Source organism: Nomascus leucogenys, chromosome 11, assembly GCF_006542625.1.
Source record: "Nomascus leucogenys isolate Asia chromosome 11, Asia_NLE_v1, whole genome shotgun sequence".
NCBI lineage: Eukaryota > Metazoa > Chordata > Mammalia > Primates > Hylobatidae > Nomascus > Nomascus leucogenys.
Window position 1 is genome coordinate 114,570,787 of NC_044391.1, and position 23,815 is coordinate 114,594,601.

A 23,815-nucleotide genomic window follows, 5' to 3' on the forward strand; every position below is an offset into this window, starting at 1 on the left:
GTTTGAACACTTAGCAGTCTATTAGTGCTTGAAGTATGGCCACTGGGATTGGCCAACACTCAGCTGTTATTACAGATGCCTACTACTCAGGTTTTCGATTTTGTCTGCCTATTATGCTAGGTTATGGTTCGTCCACAAGAATGCAAATATAGAACTATGGAGTCCTTCTCATGCCATATTTAGTTCGCTTTAACAATACTTAAAAAAAAAAAAACAAATTTGTAAAATAAGGATACTTAACCTTACTGGGTGTTTCTGAGAGTTAACATTTATATAGTTACACTATAGTGAAAACAGCTAGTGTAATGTCTGGTATGTATAGGAACACAAGAGATACCGCTTTCCCCATATCCCCATACCATTCTTCACAGCATTGCTCCTGTCTTCCTTGATTCCTCCTCCTTCTTCTGTGTTTTTGTTTTTGTTTTTGTTTTTTGGAGATGGAGTCTCACTCTGTTGCCCAGGCTGGAGTGCAGTGGTGCGATCTCAGCTCACTGCAACCTCTGCCTCCTGGGTTCAAGCGATTCTCCTGCCTCAGCCTCCTGAATAGCTGGGATTACAGGCACACACCCCCACACTCAGCTAATTTTTGTATTTTTAGTAGGGATGGGGTTTCACCATGTTGGCCAGGCTGGTCTTGAACTCCTGACCTCAGGTGATCTGCCCGCCTCAGGCTCCCAAAGTGCTGGGATTACAGGTGTGAGCCACCATTCCCAGCCTCCTCCTCCTTAAGAAGTTTCCAGTCCCATGTAATTAAAGGAATTAATATTTATTAACTACTTAGAATCAAGACCGGCCCTGATTATTAGTAAGCAGCTAATAGTAAGCAAGCAACTATGTATGCAACTATGAGTGTATGTTAAGATATGGTTGTTGGTAACCTTTCATTCTCTTCAGGAAGAAGTGGGTGGAGCTCTACAGTCAATGTGTACATTTAAATTCTGTTCTCTTTTGAGTTTTTTTGCTACTTTCATTTTTCTGGGGATCCAGGTGCTTGAGTTGGGATTGATTAACTTCCTTAATTCCCACCCCTGTGCTGTCAGGATCGGGAGACATAGATGAAGGTGTTCTAAACTGCTAGAAATTTTTGTTTTTGAAAGCAGAAGTTTGCATGCATTTTTGTTTTCAACTTTTACTTACAGTGAATAGTAGTTAATAAAATAAGTCCCTGCCTTTTGTCTCTTGGTTTCAATTCCTGAGACCAGGATCACAGCCCACGTATTAGAGTGGAGTCCCACTGCTTTCGTTTGAATCCTGCCTTTATTTCTTACATCAGTGTGACTTTGGGCAAGTTATTTAAGTCTTTGCACCACATTTTCCTCATCTGTGAAATGGGGATAATACTAGTACTTTCTCCATGGGATTCTTAGCAGGATTAAATGAGATAGCACATACTGTAACCGTGTCTGGCACATGGTCAGTGGTTAGTAAATGTGAACTCTTGTGTGACATTGTGGTTAGTCACGTACGGGGGTGTGTGTGTTTCCTTTAGTGTATCGCTCTTTTTATGGCATTTCCTTTGTACTGTTACCCTATCTGATCTTTCTTCCATATTGATTTTTCTTTCAGTGAGGTCTGCCAGTCTTTAGTGAAACACAGCTCTGGAATAAAAGGAAGTTTACCACTACAAAAACTACATCTGGTTTCACGAAGCATTTATCATTCACATCATCCTACCTTAAAGCTTCAACGACCCCAATTAAGGACATCCTTTCAGCAGTTCTCTTCTCTGACAAACCTTCCTTTACGTAAACTGAAATTCTCTCCAATTAAATATGGCTACCAGCCTCGCAGGAATTTTTGGCCAGCAAGATTAGCTACGAGACTCTTAAAACTTCGCTATCTCATACTAGGATCGGCTGTTGGGGGTGGCTACACAGCCAAAAAGGTGAACTTAGCATTCCTACTGGTTTTCCAATTATTATGTCATGATTAAGTTTCTATAGCATAAATCATTTTTCTTTTGTGTAGTGGAATACAATTGGATGTTTAAACATTTATTTTGTGTCTCTGCCATGGACTAGATTGTTTTAATGATGCTAATAGGAAGATGCCTTTAGAATCTTAGTTATAATTACAGGAAATTAAAATGGCCTACTGGAAGGAGCACAGGGCTGGGAATAGGAACACCTAGGTTTGATTTTGAGCTTTGACATTTAGTAGCACAGATGTGAAAGTCAGGTGGCATTCTCACACAAGCACTTCTTGGCAGGTCTGGGACCAGAGGCAAGGCTTCCTGTCTCCCAGTCTGTCTTCCTTCTACCCCACAGTACTATTTAGAGCAAAATTATGAAGCCTGTTTGAAATAGGAGTATATTCTGAATTTTTACATTTTCCATGTTTAACAGAGGAGTGTTAACGTGTTTTATATGCTCGTTTGCTGAGGCCACTTACATTTGTTTCTTAAAAGTTTTGAACATAATACATTATTCTTAGTAGATAAATGTGTTTTAATTAAGTAATTTTTCTTTACATGTTTATTTGGCATACGGACCATCTGATTGACACACTTTCTTACCTTTTAGACTTTTGATCAGTGGAAAGATATGATACCGGACCTTAGTGAATATAAATGGATTGTGCCTGACATTGTGTGGGAAATTGATGAGTATATCGATTTTGGTTTGTATCATGAACATTAAAATACTTTTTTTGGTCATCTCGAGGAAAGAGAAATAGTTTATTGAGATAGTTTCTTAACTTATGAACCTAATATATCATAATTTCATTTTAATGATATAAGTAATAGAATATCAATGAAAAAATCTGTACAGAAGAAATACCCAGTAGCCCATCATTTTACCACAGCTGCCACTAACCGTTTGGAGCATTTTCTTTTAATTATACTTACTATATGTGGTTAGTATCTTTTTAACTTATCGGTTGATTGAGACAGGATTTTGCTCTGTCACTCAGGCTGAAGTGCAGTCTTGGAATCATAACTCACTGCAGCCCTGAACTGGGCTTAAGCCGTACTTCCGACTCAGCCTCCCAAGTAGCCGGGACTACATGTGTGTGCCGCCATGCCCGACTGATTTTTTAATTTCTTGTAGAGATGGGGTCTCACTGTGTTGCCCATGCTAGTCTCAAATTCCTTAGCTCAAACCTCTCACCTCAGCCTCTCAAAGCGCTGAGATTACAAGTGTGAGCCACTATGCCTGGCTTGAGTTTTTTTCTTTTAATTTTTTTCTTTTCATGAATACTACCACAGAATAATATTTTAGTTCCCTTTTTAAAAATTATGTAATCATGGTGGATATACACTTTGAATTTTGTCTTTTGCTACCTAACATATTTTATCAGCATTTCCATGCTGCCAAGTAGCCTTTCTATTAATAATATCATTTTCTGCATTATGTAATGTTGCCCAGAGCATATTTATTGTGACCCACCTAACTAGCTCCTTTTGATTGGATACCTTGGTTATCTCTACTTTTTGTAGCCAAGTTCTTAAAAGTCCGTTAGTACCCACAGTAATTTCTTCTCTTAGTTGGCCACTGCCCTCCCTTTTTCAATAGGTGGATGAGAAAAAAGTATATTGGATAGCTATGATTGCCAGTACTTCATGGTGATCTTTAAGAAATATATTCTCCTCAAATTTTTAAAAAAACTTTGTCAGGTTTCTTAGTTTAGGTGTATGTGGAGGTGGAATTAATCGTTACTTGCACTTATTCACAGAATTTTTTTTTTTTTTTTTTTTTGAGACGGAGTCTCGCTCTGTCACGCAGGCTGGAGTGCAGTGGCGCGATCTCTGCTCACTGCAAGCTCCACCTCCCGGGTTCACGCCATTCTCCTGCCTCAGCCTCCCGAGTAGCTGGGACTACAGGCGCCCGCCACCACCCCCAGCTAATTTTTTGTATTTTTAGTAGAGACGGGGTTTCACGGTGGTCTCGATTCCTGACCTCGTGATCCGCCCGCCTGGCCTCCCAAGTGCTAGAATTTATAAAGATAAAACTGTTCCATGTTGATGAATGTATTTGCAAAAAAAGCACACTTTCAAATTGTTCTTCTGATATTAATGAGGAGAGCTTTCAACTTGATGTATTTGCCAGTACCGCAGCATAGTGGCTGAGAGCCTGTATTCTGGAGCTAGACTGCCTGGGCTGGAACCCGGGCTCCTCCACTTCCTTGCTGTGTACCTTAGTCTCTCATCTGTAAATGGGGTTGATAATAGTAGCTGTCTTGTAGGGTTGTCATGAGGATTAAACAAGTTAATACTTTAGCCCTTTATAAGAATAGTATCTGACATATTTTCTTAGTTTCATACTCTATATGTTTTGATCTTTTCCAGAGAAAATTAGAAAAGCCCTTCCTAATTCAGAAGACCTTGTAAAGTTAGCACCAGACTTTGACAAGATTGTTGAAAGCCTCAGCTTATTGAAGGACTTTTTTACCTCAGGTAAGGAAGAAGCTGTTTGATCTAATTAAAAAATTTAAGAACCATGGAGGAAAAATACATGGATTATTTGTTTATTCCCATTTTTTTTAAATTAACATATTTAGTACCAATGAAAAACAGGACATTTTTTAAAAAGATAAACACAACATTTTGTTACACAATGGTTTTAATCTTTGTTTAGCCCAGTGAAATGGCAATTCATAAGCACTTAAACATACTTGGCTTTTAGTGAGGGGAAAAAATATCATTTGTTCTTGACAAGTAGATGAGACTTCCTATGTATTTGCTTTTCATAAGTGGTTGGACCAATTCGATGGTTTTAAAACAGATTTAAGTATGATAGACCATAATGAGTAGCATTTATTAAGTTTAATCCTGGCGTATTTGCCCAATTATTGCCCTATTGTAATATGAAATCTGAGATCTCAGACATCTTTGTTTGCTCATTTCTGTTAAATTTTACATTTCTGTTTCCCCTTTTGCTGATTTTTCACAGGTCACAAATTGGTTAGTGAAGTCATAGGAGCTTCTGACCTACTTCTCTTGTTAGGTGTGTAAACAGACATTTTTGCTGACCTTAACATGCCTTTTAAATGCTTCTAATAAACTAGTTGCAAATAAAATTGCAGACCAAATTTATAATTAAAAAAAAAAAAAAAAAAAAAAAAAAAAAAAAAAAAAAAAAAAAAAAAAAAAAAAAAAAAAAAAAAAAAAAAAAAAAAAAAAAAAAAAAAAAAAAAAAAAAAAAAAAAAAAAAAAAAAAAACCAAATGTTGCATGATTGGGGGGGGGGGGGGGGGGGGGGGGGGGGGGGGGGGGGGGGGGGGGGGGGGGGGGGGGGGGGGGGGGGGGGGGGGGGGGGGGAATGCTGCTTATGCTGAATTTTAAAACCCCAGAACTACATTAGGCAAACTCATTATCCTTTAGGTGGAAATAATAATTATTTGTGATAAAACTAAAATTCTTAAATATGTATGTGTATTATAAGATTAAAGCTATTACAAGAAAATTTACTTAGCAAAAATATTTTCTTGAAATAGATCTAATTGTTTTTGATAATTGAAATGAAAAGTAATTTTAGTTTGTCTCATCTGCCCTGTCATGGTTGACATTTAAATTTGTTTTCCGGCCGGGTGCGGTGGCTCACGCCTGTAATCCCAGCATTTTGGGAGGCCAAGGCAGGCGGATCATGAGGTCAGGAGATTGAGACCATCCTGGCTAACATGGTGAAACCCCATCTCTACTAAAAATACAAAAAATTAGCCGGGCGTGGTGGCACGTGCCTGTAGTCCTAGCTACTCGGGAGGCTGAGGCAGGAGAATCGCTTGAACCCAGGAGGCGGAGGTTGCAGTGAGCCAAGATTGTGCCACTGCACTCCAGCCTGGGTGACAGAGGGAGACTCTGCCTCAAAAAAAAAAAAAAAAAAAAAATTGTTTTCCTACTATACGTGGTCTGTAATGCCAGTGGTATGTGGCTGAACTGTAAGTACTCTCATGTAAAATAATCCTTACCAAAGATTGTCTTATTTTTTTTTGTAATTTTCAGTTATATGTTTTTAATTGTTAGGTTAGACATATGCTGTGATTGCTATAGTTAGTATTTTTTAATTTTCTGCATAGGTTATCAGTCGTGTTCCTTAAGAATAAAGGCGATTTGATTCTTTGAATCTGAGTTGCTCTAAAAATCCATTCACCTTTTCATTGACTCGATGTAATTTGAAATTCAGCTTAGACTCTTGACGTCACTGGAGAATGTGAAGGGTTGCATATTTATCTTTAAGGTTCTCCGGGAGAAACGGCGTTTAGAGCAACAGATCATGGATCTGAAAGTGACAAGCATTTTAGAAAGGTAAGTTTAAAAGAGAATTGTTCATGTAGGTAGTTTTGAAAGATTTTTTAAAGTTTTTACTTCTTTGGAAGATTTTTAAATGATAACATCTCAGAAGCAAATACAAAAACATCCAAGTAGAGATATTGTTACTAATCTTAGTGCAAAGTACAAGGTTTTACTTGGCAGTTCTGGAAACATAATTGAGAAGCCCATTTCTTTCACATATGTTCTGTGAAACATTAGTTTCGAGGGTTGTCCCCAAGAAAGAGTTGTGTTGTTAAAGTGTGGGGGGAGAAAGGCTCGTTTAGACAAAGCAAGCGGACTTCTTTTCTTTCCCTAGGACTTCTCATACTGTAATATACTCATGCACATTGTGAATTTCCAAGGAGTCAAAGCATACAGTGGTTTCCCAAATTATTTATCAACAGAACCCTTTTGCTCATGGAACATCGTATAGGGACTAGATTTCACTCTGGGGAAACTAGAAAGGGAATAGGAATTGGGTTATTAGGAAATAAATCAATTCCCTGATATTGATAGTTAACAAAGTTATGTATGGGGTTATTTATGGTATGTGATTTTCAATACATATTCATTAACAAAATCCATATGAAAGTTATAGGAGAATTGCTGAGGTAGAATAACATACTTTGCTCTGTATTTATAATACTCATGTATTTACCTGACGTTTTCTGAGTCTTCACTTTTTTCATTCTTTTGGAATTGGTAAAATAACTGATTCCTTGAAAGTTTTTTTCTAAATAACACCTAGATAAATAGATTTATAGAAAAAATATTGTATGATGTTTTAACATTCATGTAATATGGAACATGTAATTTTTATACTGGAGGTTATTATAGTTTTATTACATCAAGGAAATAATTTTATGTTTATTTTGGAAGCAGGAAGAAGAAATAATTTCTATGAATAGGTTTTCATCTCTTTCCTTGTTCTTCAACCTTGAACTTTTTATATTCCAAATTTTAATTATATTTCAAAAGATTTTTTTCTTTTGCCTTTTAATTTTATCTTTTGGAGAAAAATGTACGTCAAAATGTATGTACGTGTATTTGCCTTTTGATTTGATCTTTTTTGACACTCTTTTGCATTGACATTATTTTAACCAAAGGACACTCTTGATTGTTCATGCTACTGTGGGAAAAAAAAATAAGTAGAAATTAGCCTAATATTTGTGGCTTATTTTGAGTGAAGGCCTTAGCCCTTAAGGCAATTAAATTTACTGTGGAGAGAAGAGCTAATCTACTGGGGAGAAGGAGCCTTTGTTACAGGGGTGGTAGTGTGGTTCTTTGAGTGACAAGATTTCTGTTTGCCAAACTGGTTAGGAGAGGTCTGTATGTCTGCTTTCTCTCTTATGGCCTAGGATCACTTTGGTGAATGAAAAACCTGTTTCAGGGCCTGACTCAGATAATTCCCTTAAAACCCTGCTAAGGTCATAAATGAATAATCAGTAATTGAACAGAAGCTCTGCAATAATAGAAAAGAAGCCAGATAATTATTTTTGGAAATTTAATTTTATTTACAGATTTTATTTTATACAATAGACATGGAATTAAATTTATTACATTATGTTCTAATTTACTCTTTGCTTGTTTTAATTTGCTTGTTTGACAATATATGTCCTTGTAAACTATTTCCCTTTAACTTTTTCTCAAGTTTTGGTGCGTATTTTCCCCATTGAAGACTTACCAATTATTTTTTTCAACTGTTTGTTATACATACTGAATCTAGAGTTGTAATTAAGCTACTTTCATTACTGGTTAAGTCCAATTGTAGCAAATGCTACTATAAAAATTTACTATCCAAAAATGTATCTCCAGCCCCAACTGATGGTTTCAAATTCTATTATTAATAATATGCAGCATTGTGTTTGCAAAGCTTGGCTGTTTCTTGTGATGCTTGAGAATGATGAGTCACTCAGCTAAACTGACTGATTTTGAGACTTGTGTACAAATTGATGGTTGAAGGTTAGCATGCAAAGAGAGGCCTTAGCTTAGCAGTACCTTTTTGACATCACTCTGATGTCACGTTTGAAAATGTGGGCAAGAATCAGAGGTGGTAGGGTGGCCAGGCTTTAGCTGAATACTTTTTTAACTGGTTCAGTCTGAGGGCTAAAAGCCCCAGATTTAAACAGTATTTAGAGTTTGAAGCAGTCAAGTATTAGTTTAATGGTTGTCAGGTTTGTAACAAAGTTTCTGGCTAGACTTCTACTAGAAATGTAAAAGTGTGTGTGAATCAGCTTTTGAAAAAAGTAATAATAATTGGAAAACATTTACAACTAGAACTAAAGAAAAGATTTGTCCTTTCTAATAGGAAAACACGTCTGGGGAAGTGCTGGCAAATAGCAGAACAGTTAGGACCATTCAAAGTCAACTGAAGTGAGAGTGACGGGGAGCTGAGGGGAACACAGATAGTTTGACTTCAGTCAGACAGAATAAACATGATGAACCGATAACCTGTGATTCCCAGCCTGGGGTTCCTACTGGAGTTTTAGGTGTCCTGGAAAGTTATAATACTGGTCTTCAAAAAGTCTACAGAAAGCATAGATTTCCACATAATGCTGCACAGGCTAATGAATTAATCAAGTTTCTTTGGTTTGGCCTGGATTTATATCCATTCAGTTTGTGGACACTAATGAATTATTTATGTCATGTTGATCAAAAGTTCTGATATGATTTGATTAACGAAACATTGAAAAGAATAGTAAAACCAACCAGTTTTAACCTTACACTACTATCTTGAGGTATGATTGACACACATTAAAACCACCTCTTAATAAATGCTTCTTGTTAATCAAAAATTTGAAGACGTATGTCCACTGGAGGAAAAGAGACATAGCCCTTGATGTGAATTGAATATTACTGAGACTTGGAGACCTTCAGAACTACCTGAAGACGAATTGAAGTGCTGCCTGCTTTAGAGAATTGGGCTAATTTAATTTGGGAGTCAGCCGATTGCTGTGTATCAGTCATCATATATACCGGTGACAAGACCACTTAGTTCATTCCCTTTTTTAGATTCTGTAAGATTATTGTGTTCCAGTGAGATTGATTTGCAAAATGAGACATTTTATTTTCTGTGCTTTTGTTCTATCATGTTTCTGATTGGTCATAAGCATCTCACAGAAGTAAGAAATATGGCCATTCAGAAGGCAACAAGCACATTTATAATTTATAGAAAATTTTTGAAGGACTTTTTCATGGCCTGAATCATGAAAAGTAGTAGTATTGTTTTAAGTGTAATTATTAAATTATAATACATTAATGTTCTTTCTTGCAACGTATTACTCTCATTCTTTTTTTTTTTTTTTTTTTTTTTTTGAGACAGAGTCTCGCCCAGTTGCCTGGCTGGAGTACAGTGGTCTGATTTTGGCTCACTGCAACCTCTCCCTCCCGGGTTCAAGCAATTCTCCTGCCTCAGCCTCCCAAGTAGCTGGGATTACAGGCTCCCGCCACCACGCCTGGCTAATTTTTGTACTTTTAGTAGAGACAGGGTTTCACCAGGTTGGTCAGGATGGTCTCAATCTCTTGACCTCATGGTCCGCCCACCTCGGCCTCCCAAAGTGTTGGGATTACAGGTGTGAGCCACCCAGCCCTCTGATTCTTAATTTTATGGTTTATGTTGTACCTCTCCAGCTGAAGTATCTCTTTTCTTTTTTCTGCATGTTTAGTGTTCACTCATCTTTATAGCACAGCTCAATTGTCACTTCATGAAGCCTTCCATAACCTTTGTAGCTCCATTAATTATATTCTTCTGAGTGTTTAAAACACTTGCCATATGAAACACTATTACTTTGGCTTACATTCTTACTATCTAATCGGCCATTTCTGTTACTAAATCTTTTTCTCAGAGCACCTGGGATAGTCTTGTATCTTAGTAAAATCAGTTGATTGATTCAACTCGGCAGAGTAGAGGCTGATTAAAGTAAATAAATCTGGTTGATGCCAACAAAATTTTGGTCCCCTCAATTTTTTGCTCTCATTACCTGCAAATTCTCCCTGGCCTTCATATTTGGCAACCATTGAGGAGAACAAGGCTGTAAAAGTAGTTCATGTACTTGATATTCTGAATTGGAATTAAGCAATGTTGCTTAAGTAGGATTTGCTTTTCTGGGATTTCTTATGCAACAAATAATGTAGTAACTGGAAACCCAAGTTCAAGGCACTGACAGATTCGATGTCTTCTGAGGACCCTTGGCTTCATAGATGATGTCTTCTCCCTATATCCTCACATAGCAAAAGGGGCCAGGCAGCTCTGGCCTTTTTTTGTAAGACCAGTAACTCCAGAAACCTCATGACCTCATCACCTCCCAAAGGCCCCACCTCTCAATACTATCACATTGTGAGGCTAGGTTTCAACATATGAATTGTGGGGGACAAAAATTCAGACCATAGTATAATATTTCAAGATTACTTAAAATCTTCTCTACCAAACTCATTAACTTTTAGGTTAGCACAGTATTTTCATTTGATATTTTGGTTTCTGGAGTTATTATTAATTTTCTTGATCTGATGTTATAATTAAAAAAAACCAGAACGTTGTACGTGAAATGAGACTGAGATAAGGAAGCTGATTCAGAGATGGAGATTTAAAAAAAGAGAGATGAGAGATTGAGATCTGCAGTGTCAAATTGACAATAGCCAGGAGTCAGGAGACATTAAGAGACTATATCATCTGTGATTGTTAATGATTATTTATTGTTATTTATAAATACTACTGTATTATATATATATATTGTTTTAAAAATTATTTTTGTGCCATTTCTTCAAAGAAAAAATGTCTAAGCTTGGGAAAATATTTATTGAAAAATGTGGTTTGTACATCTGAGGAGTGTATCTTGCACAGTAGGTGTGTAGATTTCTTCCTCTTCCTGTTCCACGTGGCCTTAGCTTAGAGGCTGTGTGGCCATCACTTGGTATTTAGGGTAAGACTGGTGCACAAAAGCAAAGACAGGTAACCTTGGTATAAGTGTAGTATCATGTAAATAGCTTTTCTATGTCTAATTCTTGTTTTCTTCCTACTTTTTCAGGAGGTCAATTTCAGTTCATTTCAAGTATCTTTACGTAATAGTGCTTCAGTAACAGGCGTGGAAGGAAAGAGACATGTCTCTAGAGTGTTTTCTTGAAATCTAATAATAGATGATCGGAGTATTTACCATGCGGTTGTGTATATACATAAGCAGTGAATTTGAGAGGAATTTTTAAGCTATAAATAAAAAAGCATTGTGTGCCTCATGGACGCAAGTAAGAAATGTGGAATATGGCTGATCCAAAGGGAATGAGTTATCTCAATTGATTAATCACAGTCAGTTACAGATTGAACTCTTTGTTCTACTCTTTGCCCCCTTCTCACTATTGCACTTGACTAGTCTTAAAAAAGAAAGAAATGTGGAATATTTTCTCACTACTTTGGGGTTTTATAAATTAGAATACTAGTGGTATGTAAATACAGCAGGTACACTACTATATAAACCAACATAGGAAGCCTTCTTTAAAGGGAATTGTTTGAGAAATTTGAACACTTGAATGATTTGAATAAAGGATTGTGATAAATGATCAAATGAAAGAAAATCAGGTTACTCTTCTTTCTGCTTGATAAAGCAATGAGTTTTTTTAAAGGTAAAAATTATGAGAATGATGAGGATAGTAGTTAGCATTGTCTTTCTTTGATAGGTTTGTTAATGATCATAAAACTGATTTATTTAAAGACATGTCTTTTTATAACTATATTTTATACTATTGTATCTGGAAACAAATATTGAATTTCATTTGTCATGTGGAAGAAATCAACTAGTTATAACCTTTGATTTACAGTAAATCAACAAGTTTCATTTATTGTCTAATATTGGCAATGATCACAGCCTAATGTATCAAAACTAACAGAATAAAAATTCTCCAAATTATATCCAGATTTTAAGACACTTTCTAATTATATAAAATAAAATATTTTGGGCAGTCATTTTTTTTAACTCTGAAACTATTTAAAACTCCTAATTTAGAATATCTTAATAAATACCCATTTTCCTCTTTTTATTTTTATAACTTGGTAAAAATTGAGTCCATCGTTTTCCCAGAACGCTGTTCTTAAACAAATGGTTACCTCATTCACTAGAACTTTACTTTTCTTAGGATTTCTAATTAAGAAAACATTAGGCCTGTAACATTGTCAAATCTTGGTTGTCTTTCCTCCACATTTTTTGAGGTCGATTATCTAATAGGCCATCAATTAATAAAGCTATGCAGAAAATGACATGTATTTTAGTATCATGCCACATGTGAATATCCTGTATTAAAAATTGTATCAATATAGTATAATTATGAAATGGAATGAATTTTAGAAATAGAAAAGGTGATTTTTTGTGCATAGGTCCAAACTGTGTTTTGTTTTCATTTCAAAATTTCATAATAACTATATTGTCTCCATATCTTAATTGTGTTTTTTTATAGCACTTGTTTAGTAATTTGTATATGCTTGGCTGTATTCTCAGAGGCTGTTTCTATTTAATGTTGTCAAAACAGCTCATAAAAAGTGAAAATTCGGTCAGACTAGTTATTTGATATTATATATGAAATCAAAACAACCTGAAACATTATCTTTTAATTTAAATAAAGAACCCTAAATTTTAATCAAATGTATGCAAAGGCACATAGAATATATGACTTAATGTAAAACCTTGATTAAATTGATGCTGGAAACCTGTTCCTAGGGACCTTTACTTGAATAAATGAAATATCAAGAAAAAATACTTAATAATAATAAGTAAGTAAGCTATTATGATCTTCAATCAGTCCTGAGAGAATCATGGTTGAGGATTAGAAAATTTAGACCAGTAAGATCAACACTGTTAAAAAAAAAAGTCATTATTTTTTCTGCATATTTTTTATAAATCTGGCTCATTTTATTTAGCATTTATTATTGCACTTTCCTTTTCACTTTTTAAACTATGCTGTTTTATTTTTCTGAGACATCTGATTTACTGAGGAGGAAAATGGAAATGCAGTACAGAGCCCAAGGGTATGACGGCTTTAAATGAGTTTCCATTTCTGTTTTAAGTTAACCATCCCTCCCTATCTTACATCTGTTCCTTTGTTGCGCCCTTTGGTTTAACATTGTTTTCCTCCCCAATTTCCTCTTCTCCTCATTGTGAACTCATGGCAGGGTCTGCTTGGTGAGCTCATTCTCTTACAACAACAAATTCAAGAGCATGAAGAGGAAGCGCGCAGAGCTGCTGGCCAATATAGCACGAGCTATGCCCAACAGAAGCGCAAGGTGATGGATGGTTTAAGGGGGCTGCCGATACCTTCACACTAATCAGCCATTTCTGCCAAGATCATGTCGCCATAATCCGTTCATGGACTCCAAATATAAGAAATTAATCTGACAAAGTAAAAATATAAAAGATGCATCATATAAATATGTAACTTTCTGGAGTGGGTAGTATAGGAAAAGCCAAAAGTAACAAATTCAAGCAGAGGAATTTTGGTTTCTGAAAATTAGGTTGTCTGTAGGGTCCCTGTATTTATATTTAGAACAAAATTAGGAATTGCTGTTTATATGGTCCAGTTATTGAGTCACCCTAGGTTTGTAGGCATCTTACCTACCTACTTGCTCCCCAAGTTTTTATTTCTAAAATGAAAAGCATTGCTGTAGATGACCAGTTCACACTAAAGAATAACATTTATTTATTTGTTTTAGCTAAAGTATATGGGCAGGGAACATTCATATTCTTATAGAAGAAAATTATTTTGGCTTTTGGGCAAAAGGATGTAGTTCTTATACACTTTGACAAACCATTGTGTACATTTTTCACATTAATCAAAGTCAGCACAAATAAATTTTCACCTTGGACCACTGAGGGTTTGAACACTGGAAATTTGATGTAATTCTGGTTGCTAAAGAACAAATTCCAATAAAAGCGTAAGTCTATACCAATATGTGGCTGTTGGTGCAATCAGCAGGTCCGTAAAAATACGATTTTGATGGTTAGGTAATCCTACAACGTAGATCCCAAAGTTCATGTTTGGAAGAGACTTTTAGGTCAAAGTGAAATAAGTGTAATGAACTTTATACTCTGAGATCTTGAAATCAGCTAATTATGTTACATCTTATTAGATCAGAAAAGTTTTGAAGTTATATACAAACCCTAGTCAGGAAAAAAGATTCAGTCATGTAATTCTTATACATTCTACTATTTAAATCAACCAATATTATAGATTATGATTTAGTGCAGTAATTCTGCTGGCTAACCTTATCTCATTTGGTGGTGGTTAATACTTCAGAGTACTCACCATAGTTTCATTTATTTTTTCAGCATCACTTCCTGGTTTTTCTCAATTCCATGGCTGTGGAATCAATTCCTATGTATATTTAGCTTCGGTGAGCAAAAACATAGCTAGAAAAAGAAAAGAAGTGAGTTTCCTACCTGGTTAAATTAAAGTCGATGTGTTAAGCCAAGGAGGACTTATTTTGAACGGTACTTTAACAATCCCTGTTCTGTATACTGTGAATATATCATTTAAATAGCCTAATAAATTGGATGCTTAGGCTGAGCCACCCATACTTTAGTTTTGTTACAGAAAGAAGGGAGAGGAGCAAGTATGTTCATGTATGTTACTTAGAAATAAGAATGTAGCTGTAGTTACACGTTGTTTTTAAGGTTTTTTTGTAAGACAACTTGAAATGAGTCCCATAGGCCTGCTATTTAACATTCTAAGATATGACTTAAGATTAATGATGAGCTTTTGAATCTGACAATTCAAGAGATATCCATAATGAATACTGATTCATTTTCTACGTTGCTGAAAGCTAATGTTCATTTTAAGCCTACTTTAGTAGGCTTTATTTGGGCTTAGAGATGTTATTCCCCTTTCTGATATTTATTGGGTTATCTGTTTAACCCTTTTATATCTCCCTTTCCCGATGTGTAAATTAGAGACTGGCCAGACTTTTTACCCTGAGTAGAGCACCAAACACGGCTTGTTCCTGCCCACACCGTAGTTACCTTCAGGGGGAGTGAATGGGACTTTAAAAGCAATTTATGCTCTTTTATAGTGTAATTATCCCTCTTACTATCCCGAAAGACTGTACCTTACAATATCCTCCTCTCCTTTCCCCCTGTGGTTACTACAGAGATGACTTTTCGGTTCTTCACTGCCATCATGATCAAAATCCTAATTCACGAGATTTTTATCATTCCAGGCATGTGAGGTTTACTTGATGCATAAAACCACAAGTACTTTTTGTTGTTTTTTAATTGTTTTTTCTCTCTTATCTTCTTGAAAGTCTAAGTAGATCATCATTTTTGATGTCTTATTAGTAGCAACTAATAAATTTTCCCTGTATCTTCTCAGCAAAAGAACTCAAGCAGAGACAGAAGATTAGAACTACCATTGGTAGTTTTGCCTCCTATGGATATGTTCACATACATAGGACCTTTTTATATATGTATTTCAGAATTTCAGAATGGCCTCAATGGCTTAATAGGAAGAAATACTTGAAATTTGTAAATTAGGGCTTGGTTTTGTGAGGAGCTAGTAAAGGTTTTTCTCTTTCAGCTTTAGCTTATTTCTGCGGAGGATTCCGCTCTTTCTCCATCAGTTTCATAGCCCTGGAATTGTAGAAAAGCTCTGGTTTCAAGACCATTGATATCCATTTCTGTCAGGGTGAGTTTTAAATTTATTTCATGATGCGAACAATGTATTGAACAACAGGGCATGAACTTGTTCTCGTTGTAAGTGGCTGAATTTTATCAGTAAAGCACATCAAAATTACCCCAATTGCTAGTTAAGACCTAGAGTGACAGATTGAAAATAGCTTGTGTTATTCTCTTAAGAAAATATGTAAAGATTATCATCTCATCAATCTTTAATGTTTGTTTTATAAATCTAAATGTTTTTATCTTGTTTCCTAGGAAATATTAGGTCTAATTTTTTACTTTACCACCAGCTGTCTTTTATTTTACTCTTTTTTTGAGACGGAGTTTCGCTCTTGTTGTTCAGGCTGGAGTGCAGTGGCACTATCTCAGCTCAGTGCAACCTCTGCCTGCCGGGTTCAAGCGATTCTCCTGCCTCAGCTTCCCGAGTAGCTGGGATTACAGGCAGATGCCACCACACCGGGCTAATTTTGTATTTTTAGTAGAGACGGGGTTTCTTCATGTTGGTCAGGCTGGTCTCGAACTCCCAACCTCAGGTGATCTGCCTGCCTCAGCTTCCCAAAGTGCTAGGATTACAGGCATGAGCCACCGCGCCTGGCCAGCTGTCTTTTAGTATAACATTATGATTAATTGTGATGTTCCATTAAACTAAGCGGAGAGGAAACATGCTGGTAAACCATGCGTGAGTTATTCCTTGTACCGGAAAGGCAAATGACACATTTTATCCTAAAATTCAAATGTATAAACATCTTCACAGTTGTGATCATTAAATACTACTAATCTAGCATAGAAATTATATTTGTAATATTCTACTAACCTTATATCATTTTAACTTTTTATATAACTTTTTTATTTCACCAAATTAAGTTAACCTTTTATAGCCCTCGGCTTATACTAAACATCCTAACTTTTTTGTTTAATTGTATTAGTTTTTAAGTTATTGCCCCAGATGTCAAGTAATGCTGGATTTTCTATAATAATTTAGGATATATTGCATGAAGTCAGTATTTACATTTAAAACTAAAACAATTTATACTAATACAGTTTATACATTTCACACTAATTTAGCTACAGTTGGATAAATATTTAATGGAACAAAGTAAATCAAAGTACCTTTTAAAATGAATTGGAAATTAAATCCACATAACAATTTTTTGTGACCACACTGTTACGGTGTGATGGCCACATGATCATAATGTGGAATTCTCTCTTTCTTCACTGGCTTTCAAGATTCTGTTCTTTAGTTTGTGGGCTCCTCTCCAACTTGCTTGTCTCCTCACGGTTTCGGCGACTGTTTATAATTCTTGTCCATCCTACATAAACACACACAGTCAAAATGAAAAAAAGCTTCTATCAGCAGATCTGTGCTTGCTGTACAGAAATGGGAAAACAATTGAAGTTTGCATTATCTTTTTTCTAATTACCAGATCATTTTTGGAGCTATTTAGGCATAGGCTTTTAAGGAAAAAAGAAAAAAAGAGTGTACCTTTTGTTTCTAGCAAGGGTTGTTATCTATATTATTGAAATGAAAAATTGGGAAAATTATGATAAAGTATTTAGAAATAGGAATTAAAATCTTAAAATAACTTCATAGCATGGATAAGACTTATTAATGTCTACCTCAATAAGCAAATCATTTAAAATTTTTTCATGTATATTTGCTGCCATGATGTGTTGTGATTGCTTAAATAACCAATGAATGAAGAACAACAAGGATTTAAATGAAGAGAAATATGGATTTAACTATTTTCTCCTGTGAAATAAGTTCATATTTACAAGTTTTGATTTTCAGAAATTAGACAATTATTTTTAAAGGCTGGGATGACAACTTCTGCCTGTTACCAAGAAGTCAAAGCACAGTTAGGTGAATTTGTCATAAATCACATCATTTTTATTATATTTGATTATTATATTTTGTATTTATAATTGTATTGTGACTACTTTAAAACCTGTTATATAATTGTTTTTTAATATTTTATTTTAGAATTATTAGCATTAATAACAATTTGAAGTAGTTTACACAATACCTGTGAATTTTATTTTTGTTTTATATTGAAATTAATTTTAGTTGCTGTACTTGGCTTCATTGCTATGGATGCACTCTCTGTATTACGAGTTAGCAGATCTTTCCTTGGAATTGAATTTAAAAGCAAGCATTTGGCTCCACTTAAATCTCTGAAAATGCAACTTGTTCTTTGCATTTATTACATAATTCGCTACTTATGGTACAGAAATGGATACAATACAAAAATATTTCCTTATAAGATACACTGTGACCAATGAGCTTTTTAAATAGCTGTAAATAGTAACATGTATTTGCCTTTTCAAAACACATTTCTGGAGGGATATCAGTGGTTTATTTCCCCAAACATGAGTCCCTATGCTTTAGTACAAAACAACTTCTGAGGAATTTAGTAACCATATGTGTTGATCTCTTGTTTTTCTAACTAGGCTTTCATAAGAAATGACTAGAATAGCAACAGGAAAATGATTGCCTTTTAAGGTTTTTGTTTCTCAATGTAAAATTTTGGTGAACCATTTTTATTGATAAATACAGGTATTTTTACTTTCTTAAATCACTTGATTTAAAATTACTTTGATTAAATATGCATATAAAGTCAGTTGTTTTTAACTCTCAATACTTATCAAAAAAATTTAACTTGCTGTACATTCTGAATAAACCTAATTCTATTCAACTAAAATTATTTTAAACATTTAGGTGTCAGACAAAGAGAAAATTGACCAACTTCAGGAAGAACTTCTGCACACTCAGGTAATCGCGATGACTAAGAAAAACTAGGGACTTTTAAAAATTATAATATCGAATATAACTTTGGTGATATGGACATTTATTTTTTCAACAGAGCAAAATTTGGAATGTTTAATGATAGAACCTTATTATCGATAGATGCAAAAGCTAATTGAGAAATAAGGAATAAAGACAGAACTAGATAAGTATGGAGTTAACTCATTTATATGTAAAAACCTATTTTGAGTGAATCTTATGCCCAAAAGGGAGAAAGTGGCTTGTCCTTATATAAACTTATGCTTTTATTTTTACATTGATCAGCTAATACAGTTAAAGAAATTTGAGTTGAGTCTACCACATCGTTCTAGTGGACTCTCGGGAAACTTTTACTTTGCTTTGCAAGTCTGAAAGCAGTCACACAATGCTTATCTAAAGCTCTTTCTGGCACTGCTTAGAAAAGCTATTTTCTTATAGTTGGTGATAAAATTATTACTTTAAGGACCTATTTTCTGCAATGTAATTAGTGGGTAACATTCTAGTACAAAATTACCCTATCACAGCCGGGCGCGGTGGCTCATGCCTGTAATCCCAGCACTTTGGGAGGCCGAAGCGGGTGGATCACGAGGTCAGGAGATCGAGACCATCCTGGCTAACACAGTGAAACCACCCTTCTCTACTAAAAATACAAAAAATTAGCCGGGCGTGGTGTCGGGCGCCTGTAGTCCCAGCTACTCGGGAGGCTGAGGCAGGAGAATGGCGTGAACCCAGGAGGCGGAGCTTGCAGTGAGCCCAGATGGCGCCACTGCACTCCAGCCTGGGCAACAAAGTGAGACTCCATCTCAAAAAAAAAAAAAAAAAAAAAATTACCCTATCACTCAATCATCAGTTTTTCTATGTAGGTGACACTGACATGCATTAATTAACTTATTTTTTAAAGTTCAAAGAGTTACTATCAGCTGGGCATGGTGGGTCATGCCTGTAATCCCAGCACTTTGGGAGGCTGAGGCAGGAGGATCGCTTGAGCCCAGGAGTTTGAGACCAGCTTGGGCAACCCGGAGAAACCCCGTATCTACAAAAAATTTTTAAAAAATTAGCCATGTGTGGTGGTTTGTGCCTGTAGTCCCAGCAGCTGAGAGGCTAAGGCAGGAGGATCACTTGAGTCCCAGGAGGTCAAGGCTACTGTGAGCCATGATTGCTCCCTGGCCAATAGAGCAAGACCCTGTCTGGAAGAAAAAAAGAAAAAGAAAAAGAAAAAGTTAATCTTGGATCTCTTTTTTGTGAAAAAGTGAAACAGCTACAAGTTGAGTATCTCTTATCTGAGATGCTTGGGGCCAGCGTGTTTTGGATTTCAGATTTTTGAATTAGGGATAATCAGTCAGTATTATGTTTTGAGTCCCAGGTTTCTTTAGTATCTATTTATTGAGTCTCAAACCTCACTATATGCTAGACTCAACTGTGCTCTAGAAAGAGCACTATATCTATGTTTTTAAGGCTTCCTAGCCAGGTGATTCCAATCTGCAACCAGGGGTAAGAATCATTGGTCACAAAGCATAGCCTCTGGAGCACATTAGAAATGCACATTCTTGACCCCATCCCATACCTACTGAAGAATCAGAAACTCTGGGATGAAATTCGGCAATCTGTTTTTAAACGCCCTCAAGGTAATTCTGCTGCATTCTAAAGTTTGAGAATTATTGTTCTAGAGCTTTGAGAGACAGCCCAATAGCACATCTCTTCAGGATGGCTGCAAATTGGCATCTGTACCAAAATGTTTCCATCCCCAGAAAATGTAGACATCTGTACCAAAATGTTTCCATCCCCAGAAAATGTAGACCCCAAAATTGATTTTGTGTTTACAAAGAAATGAGCCACTGGAAATTCTACCCTCTTATATATCCCTTGATATAAACCCTTCAATTTATGCAATTGTAATTGTCAGCCATGAGGCACTGATAGACTGTCTTATGGAGAATTCACTGGGTTATCTGTATCAATGATGTCCAATAGAAATATCCAAGCCACTTGTGTAATTTTTAATTTTTACATTAAAAAAGGGTTAAAAGAAATGTGGAATTAGTTTTAATAATATATTTAACCCAGTCTATCCCAGATAGTATCATTTCAACATGTGATCAGTATAAAAAATATTAATGAGGTATTTTACACATACAGCACAATCTCATTTCAGACCAGCCACATTTCAGGTACTGGATAACTACATGTGGCTAGTAGCTGCCATATTAAACAACACAGATCTTAATCCTTAGATGCTACCAGAATTTTGTTATATATACTATTCCTAGATATAAATGAATAAGTTTATGTAAAAATATGTTTATAGTAGAGTCTAGCCAGTAGTTCTACCTGTCTCATACTATGTATGTGTTCAATTATGTATGCAGTCTTTTAATTTGGCTTGAGTTGGACTTGCTGTAAGGATAGAACCATGATTTCCTGTGAATTACTTTGTTCTTGAAAGATTCCAATAAGCTAAAAGAATTACAAGGAATATTTTCTATTATAAAAGGCATATTATAAGTTGGACATAAACATTCTGCTGGTTGTAGGAAGGAGTTATTTTAATAGTTTTCTCTATATTGTTAATGTTTAGAGAAGAAATAAAAGCTGGGAAGACAAACTAGAAAGGATCAAATTTATTTGAGAAGGAAAATGTGTAGATAAGCAACTACTTACAAAAAAAAAACCTGTTTAGACATATTAGTCTTCTTTAAAAATCTGTTTTTATATCATTCTTTTTGGTTTCTTTTTTTTTTTTGTAAGTAGTTGCTTGGCTACACATTTCCTTCTCAAATAAATTTGATCCTTTCTAATTTGTCTTCCCAGCTTTTTTTGTCTTCGCCAGTCTGGAGTGCAGTGGTGCAATCTTGGCTGACTGCAACCTCCGCCTCCCGGGTTCAAGCGATTCTCCTGCCTCAGCCTCCCTAGTAGCTGGGACTACAGGCGCCCGCCACGACGCCTGGCTAATTTTTAGTAGAGACAAGGTTTCACCATGTTGGCCAGGATGGTCTCGATCTCTTGGCATCGTGATCCGTCTGCCTCGGCCTCTCAAAGTGCTGGGATTACAGGCGTGAGCCTCCACGCCCAGCCTATATCATTCTTTTAAATATTAATATATTATCTCTGGACATGGAAACATAACAAAACATAGAAGAGTTTGAGCCTCTGACAGACCTCTATTCAAAACCCTACTCCTCTACCAGGCAACCTTGGTCAGGCTCTCAGATATTCCTCGCTCTTTATTCCTAGTCTGTGTAATTCCTGCTTTATGGGGCTTTTGTGAAGGCTAAGGGAGTTAATGCATTTGCAACACTTACTAATGAGTCTGTCACATAATGCATGCTTGGGTACTGCTAGCTATTATTATTTTATAGCATCTTAATTAAAACCTAAAATAATGTCAAGAAAGGGAAGAATTTGAATTTGTGTTAAATGGCCCTGTAATGTGAAGACTTAAAATTTTGATATAATAGGAAATATTCCCTTTTAGAATGTACTTAAGAACTGCTTCTTTAAATTCTTACGTTTTTACTATTTCAAAATAATTTTTTCAATGTGAGTAGCAAGGAATTTTCCAAATGAAATTCTTAATTATGATAGAAAATTACAATGATTTCCACTGTTTGTAAGAGATAATAGTCATTGTTTATTTTATTCCCGATGTTTTCTAGATGCTTTTAAAATGTAATACATTTTAAATAGGAGATATGACTTCAAGATTTTGGAAGATTTTAATTTAGACTTAATACTATTTGATAACCCATCTTTTTCTTATATAGTTACACTTATTATTTTGTTGCAGTTAAAGTATCAGAGAATTTTGGAACGATTAGAAAAGGAGAACAAAGAATTGAGAAAATTAGTATTGCAGAAAGATGACAAAGGCATTCATCATAGAAAGCTTAAGGTATTCTAAGTTTATCTTGTTTAATCTCAAAATTTTACCGCTTAACATTGTGTGTTCATCAGTACCAGTTTTTAAGGAGCTGTAAAGTGTGCTGTCATCCTTTTCTTTCTAATCTAATGTCCTTGGAGGATGGAGGGTCTCTTCCTGTATTAAGACATTTTAAAAGTTGTAGTCTCCAAATACTTGTTTTATACTATGCCCATAAAATCTTTACACTTTTAAGAGCTATTTCACGTGAATCAGTTTATTTTTCTGAAATATCTAGTTTATTTCTAGGCTTAACTTTTACATAAAATTTTATATAAAATCAGAATTGTTAATTGATGGACATGTAAGTGACTTATCATCATTGCTTTACTTGTATGCCAGTGAATGATTAGACCATTTTCTTCAGTTTTTAAAAAAATTAACACTTTTCTTCTAAGGAGAGCTTTCTTAGGCATTTTAAAGAATTTTTGAAAAAGTACATGCTGGTATTATTATCATGAGCACATTGGTAAGCTTATTTATCAATGAATCGAGTCTTACTATTCCCACCAAACTAACCACATGTGCTAAATTGAATTGAAACAATTATTTAACTTAAATCTCATATAAGTAAGCAGAGTTTATATGTAGCAAAACTGCAGTAAGTCATGGTGTATACATTCTGTAGTCAAGGTCCAAACATAATACAGTTCTAGCTTAACAAACATGCATTAGTAGCTTTGACTGTAAATCATGACTGCACAAAACAGATAACATGACTATTTACAAGTGGCACTTAGAACTGAGAAAAGTCATTTCTAAGTGCTAACATGTGTAGAGTTTACCTCAGAAACAGTATTTTCTCTCATAAAATGCAGTGGCAATTAACATTTTTTGTTTATTTTTAGGTGGGTGGATTGGCAGTTGCTTGCCATTTAATTTTTTCTAGGGATTAAGAAATGAAAGGAACCTTAAGGCATCATTTTGCTCCTGCCTTAGCATTAAAACTTATCCATAATTATTAAATGCTTGATGATACCCCTTTTTTTCAGGCCTATTTATTTTACTTATAATTTATTTTATTTGTAGTTTACTTATAATTTATTTTATTTGTAGTTTACTTATTTTGTAATTTATTTCAGTAATTTATTTTATTTTGTAATTTATTTATAATTTATTTATAATTTATAATTTATTATAATATATAATTTATATAATTTATAATTTATAATTTATTATAATATATAATTTATATAATTTATTTACTTATAATTT

General features: G+C 35.0%; 1 protein-coding gene across 1 annotated transcript in view; it reads left to right on the forward strand.

Moving 5' to 3' along the window:
• The window catches only part of OPA1 (OPA1 mitochondrial dynamin like GTPase), a 104,453-nt gene that overhangs the window by 20,075 nt on the left and 60,563 nt on the right, over nt 1–23,815 (forward strand). Inside the window, exons 2-9 of the mRNA XM_030822996.1 lie at nt 1,570–1,888; nt 2,526–2,622; nt 4,292–4,399; nt 4,896–4,949; nt 6,179–6,246; nt 13,406–13,516; nt 18,619–18,672; nt 22,469–22,573. Of these exons, the coding sequence (XP_030678856.1) occupies nt 1,570–1,888; nt 2,526–2,622; nt 4,292–4,399; nt 4,896–4,949; nt 6,179–6,246; nt 13,406–13,516; nt 18,619–18,672; nt 22,469–22,573 (916 nt within the window). The remainder of the gene's footprint in view (nt 1–1,569; nt 1,889–2,525; nt 2,623–4,291; nt 4,400–4,895; nt 4,950–6,178; nt 6,247–13,405; nt 13,517–18,618; nt 18,673–22,468; nt 22,574–23,815) is intronic.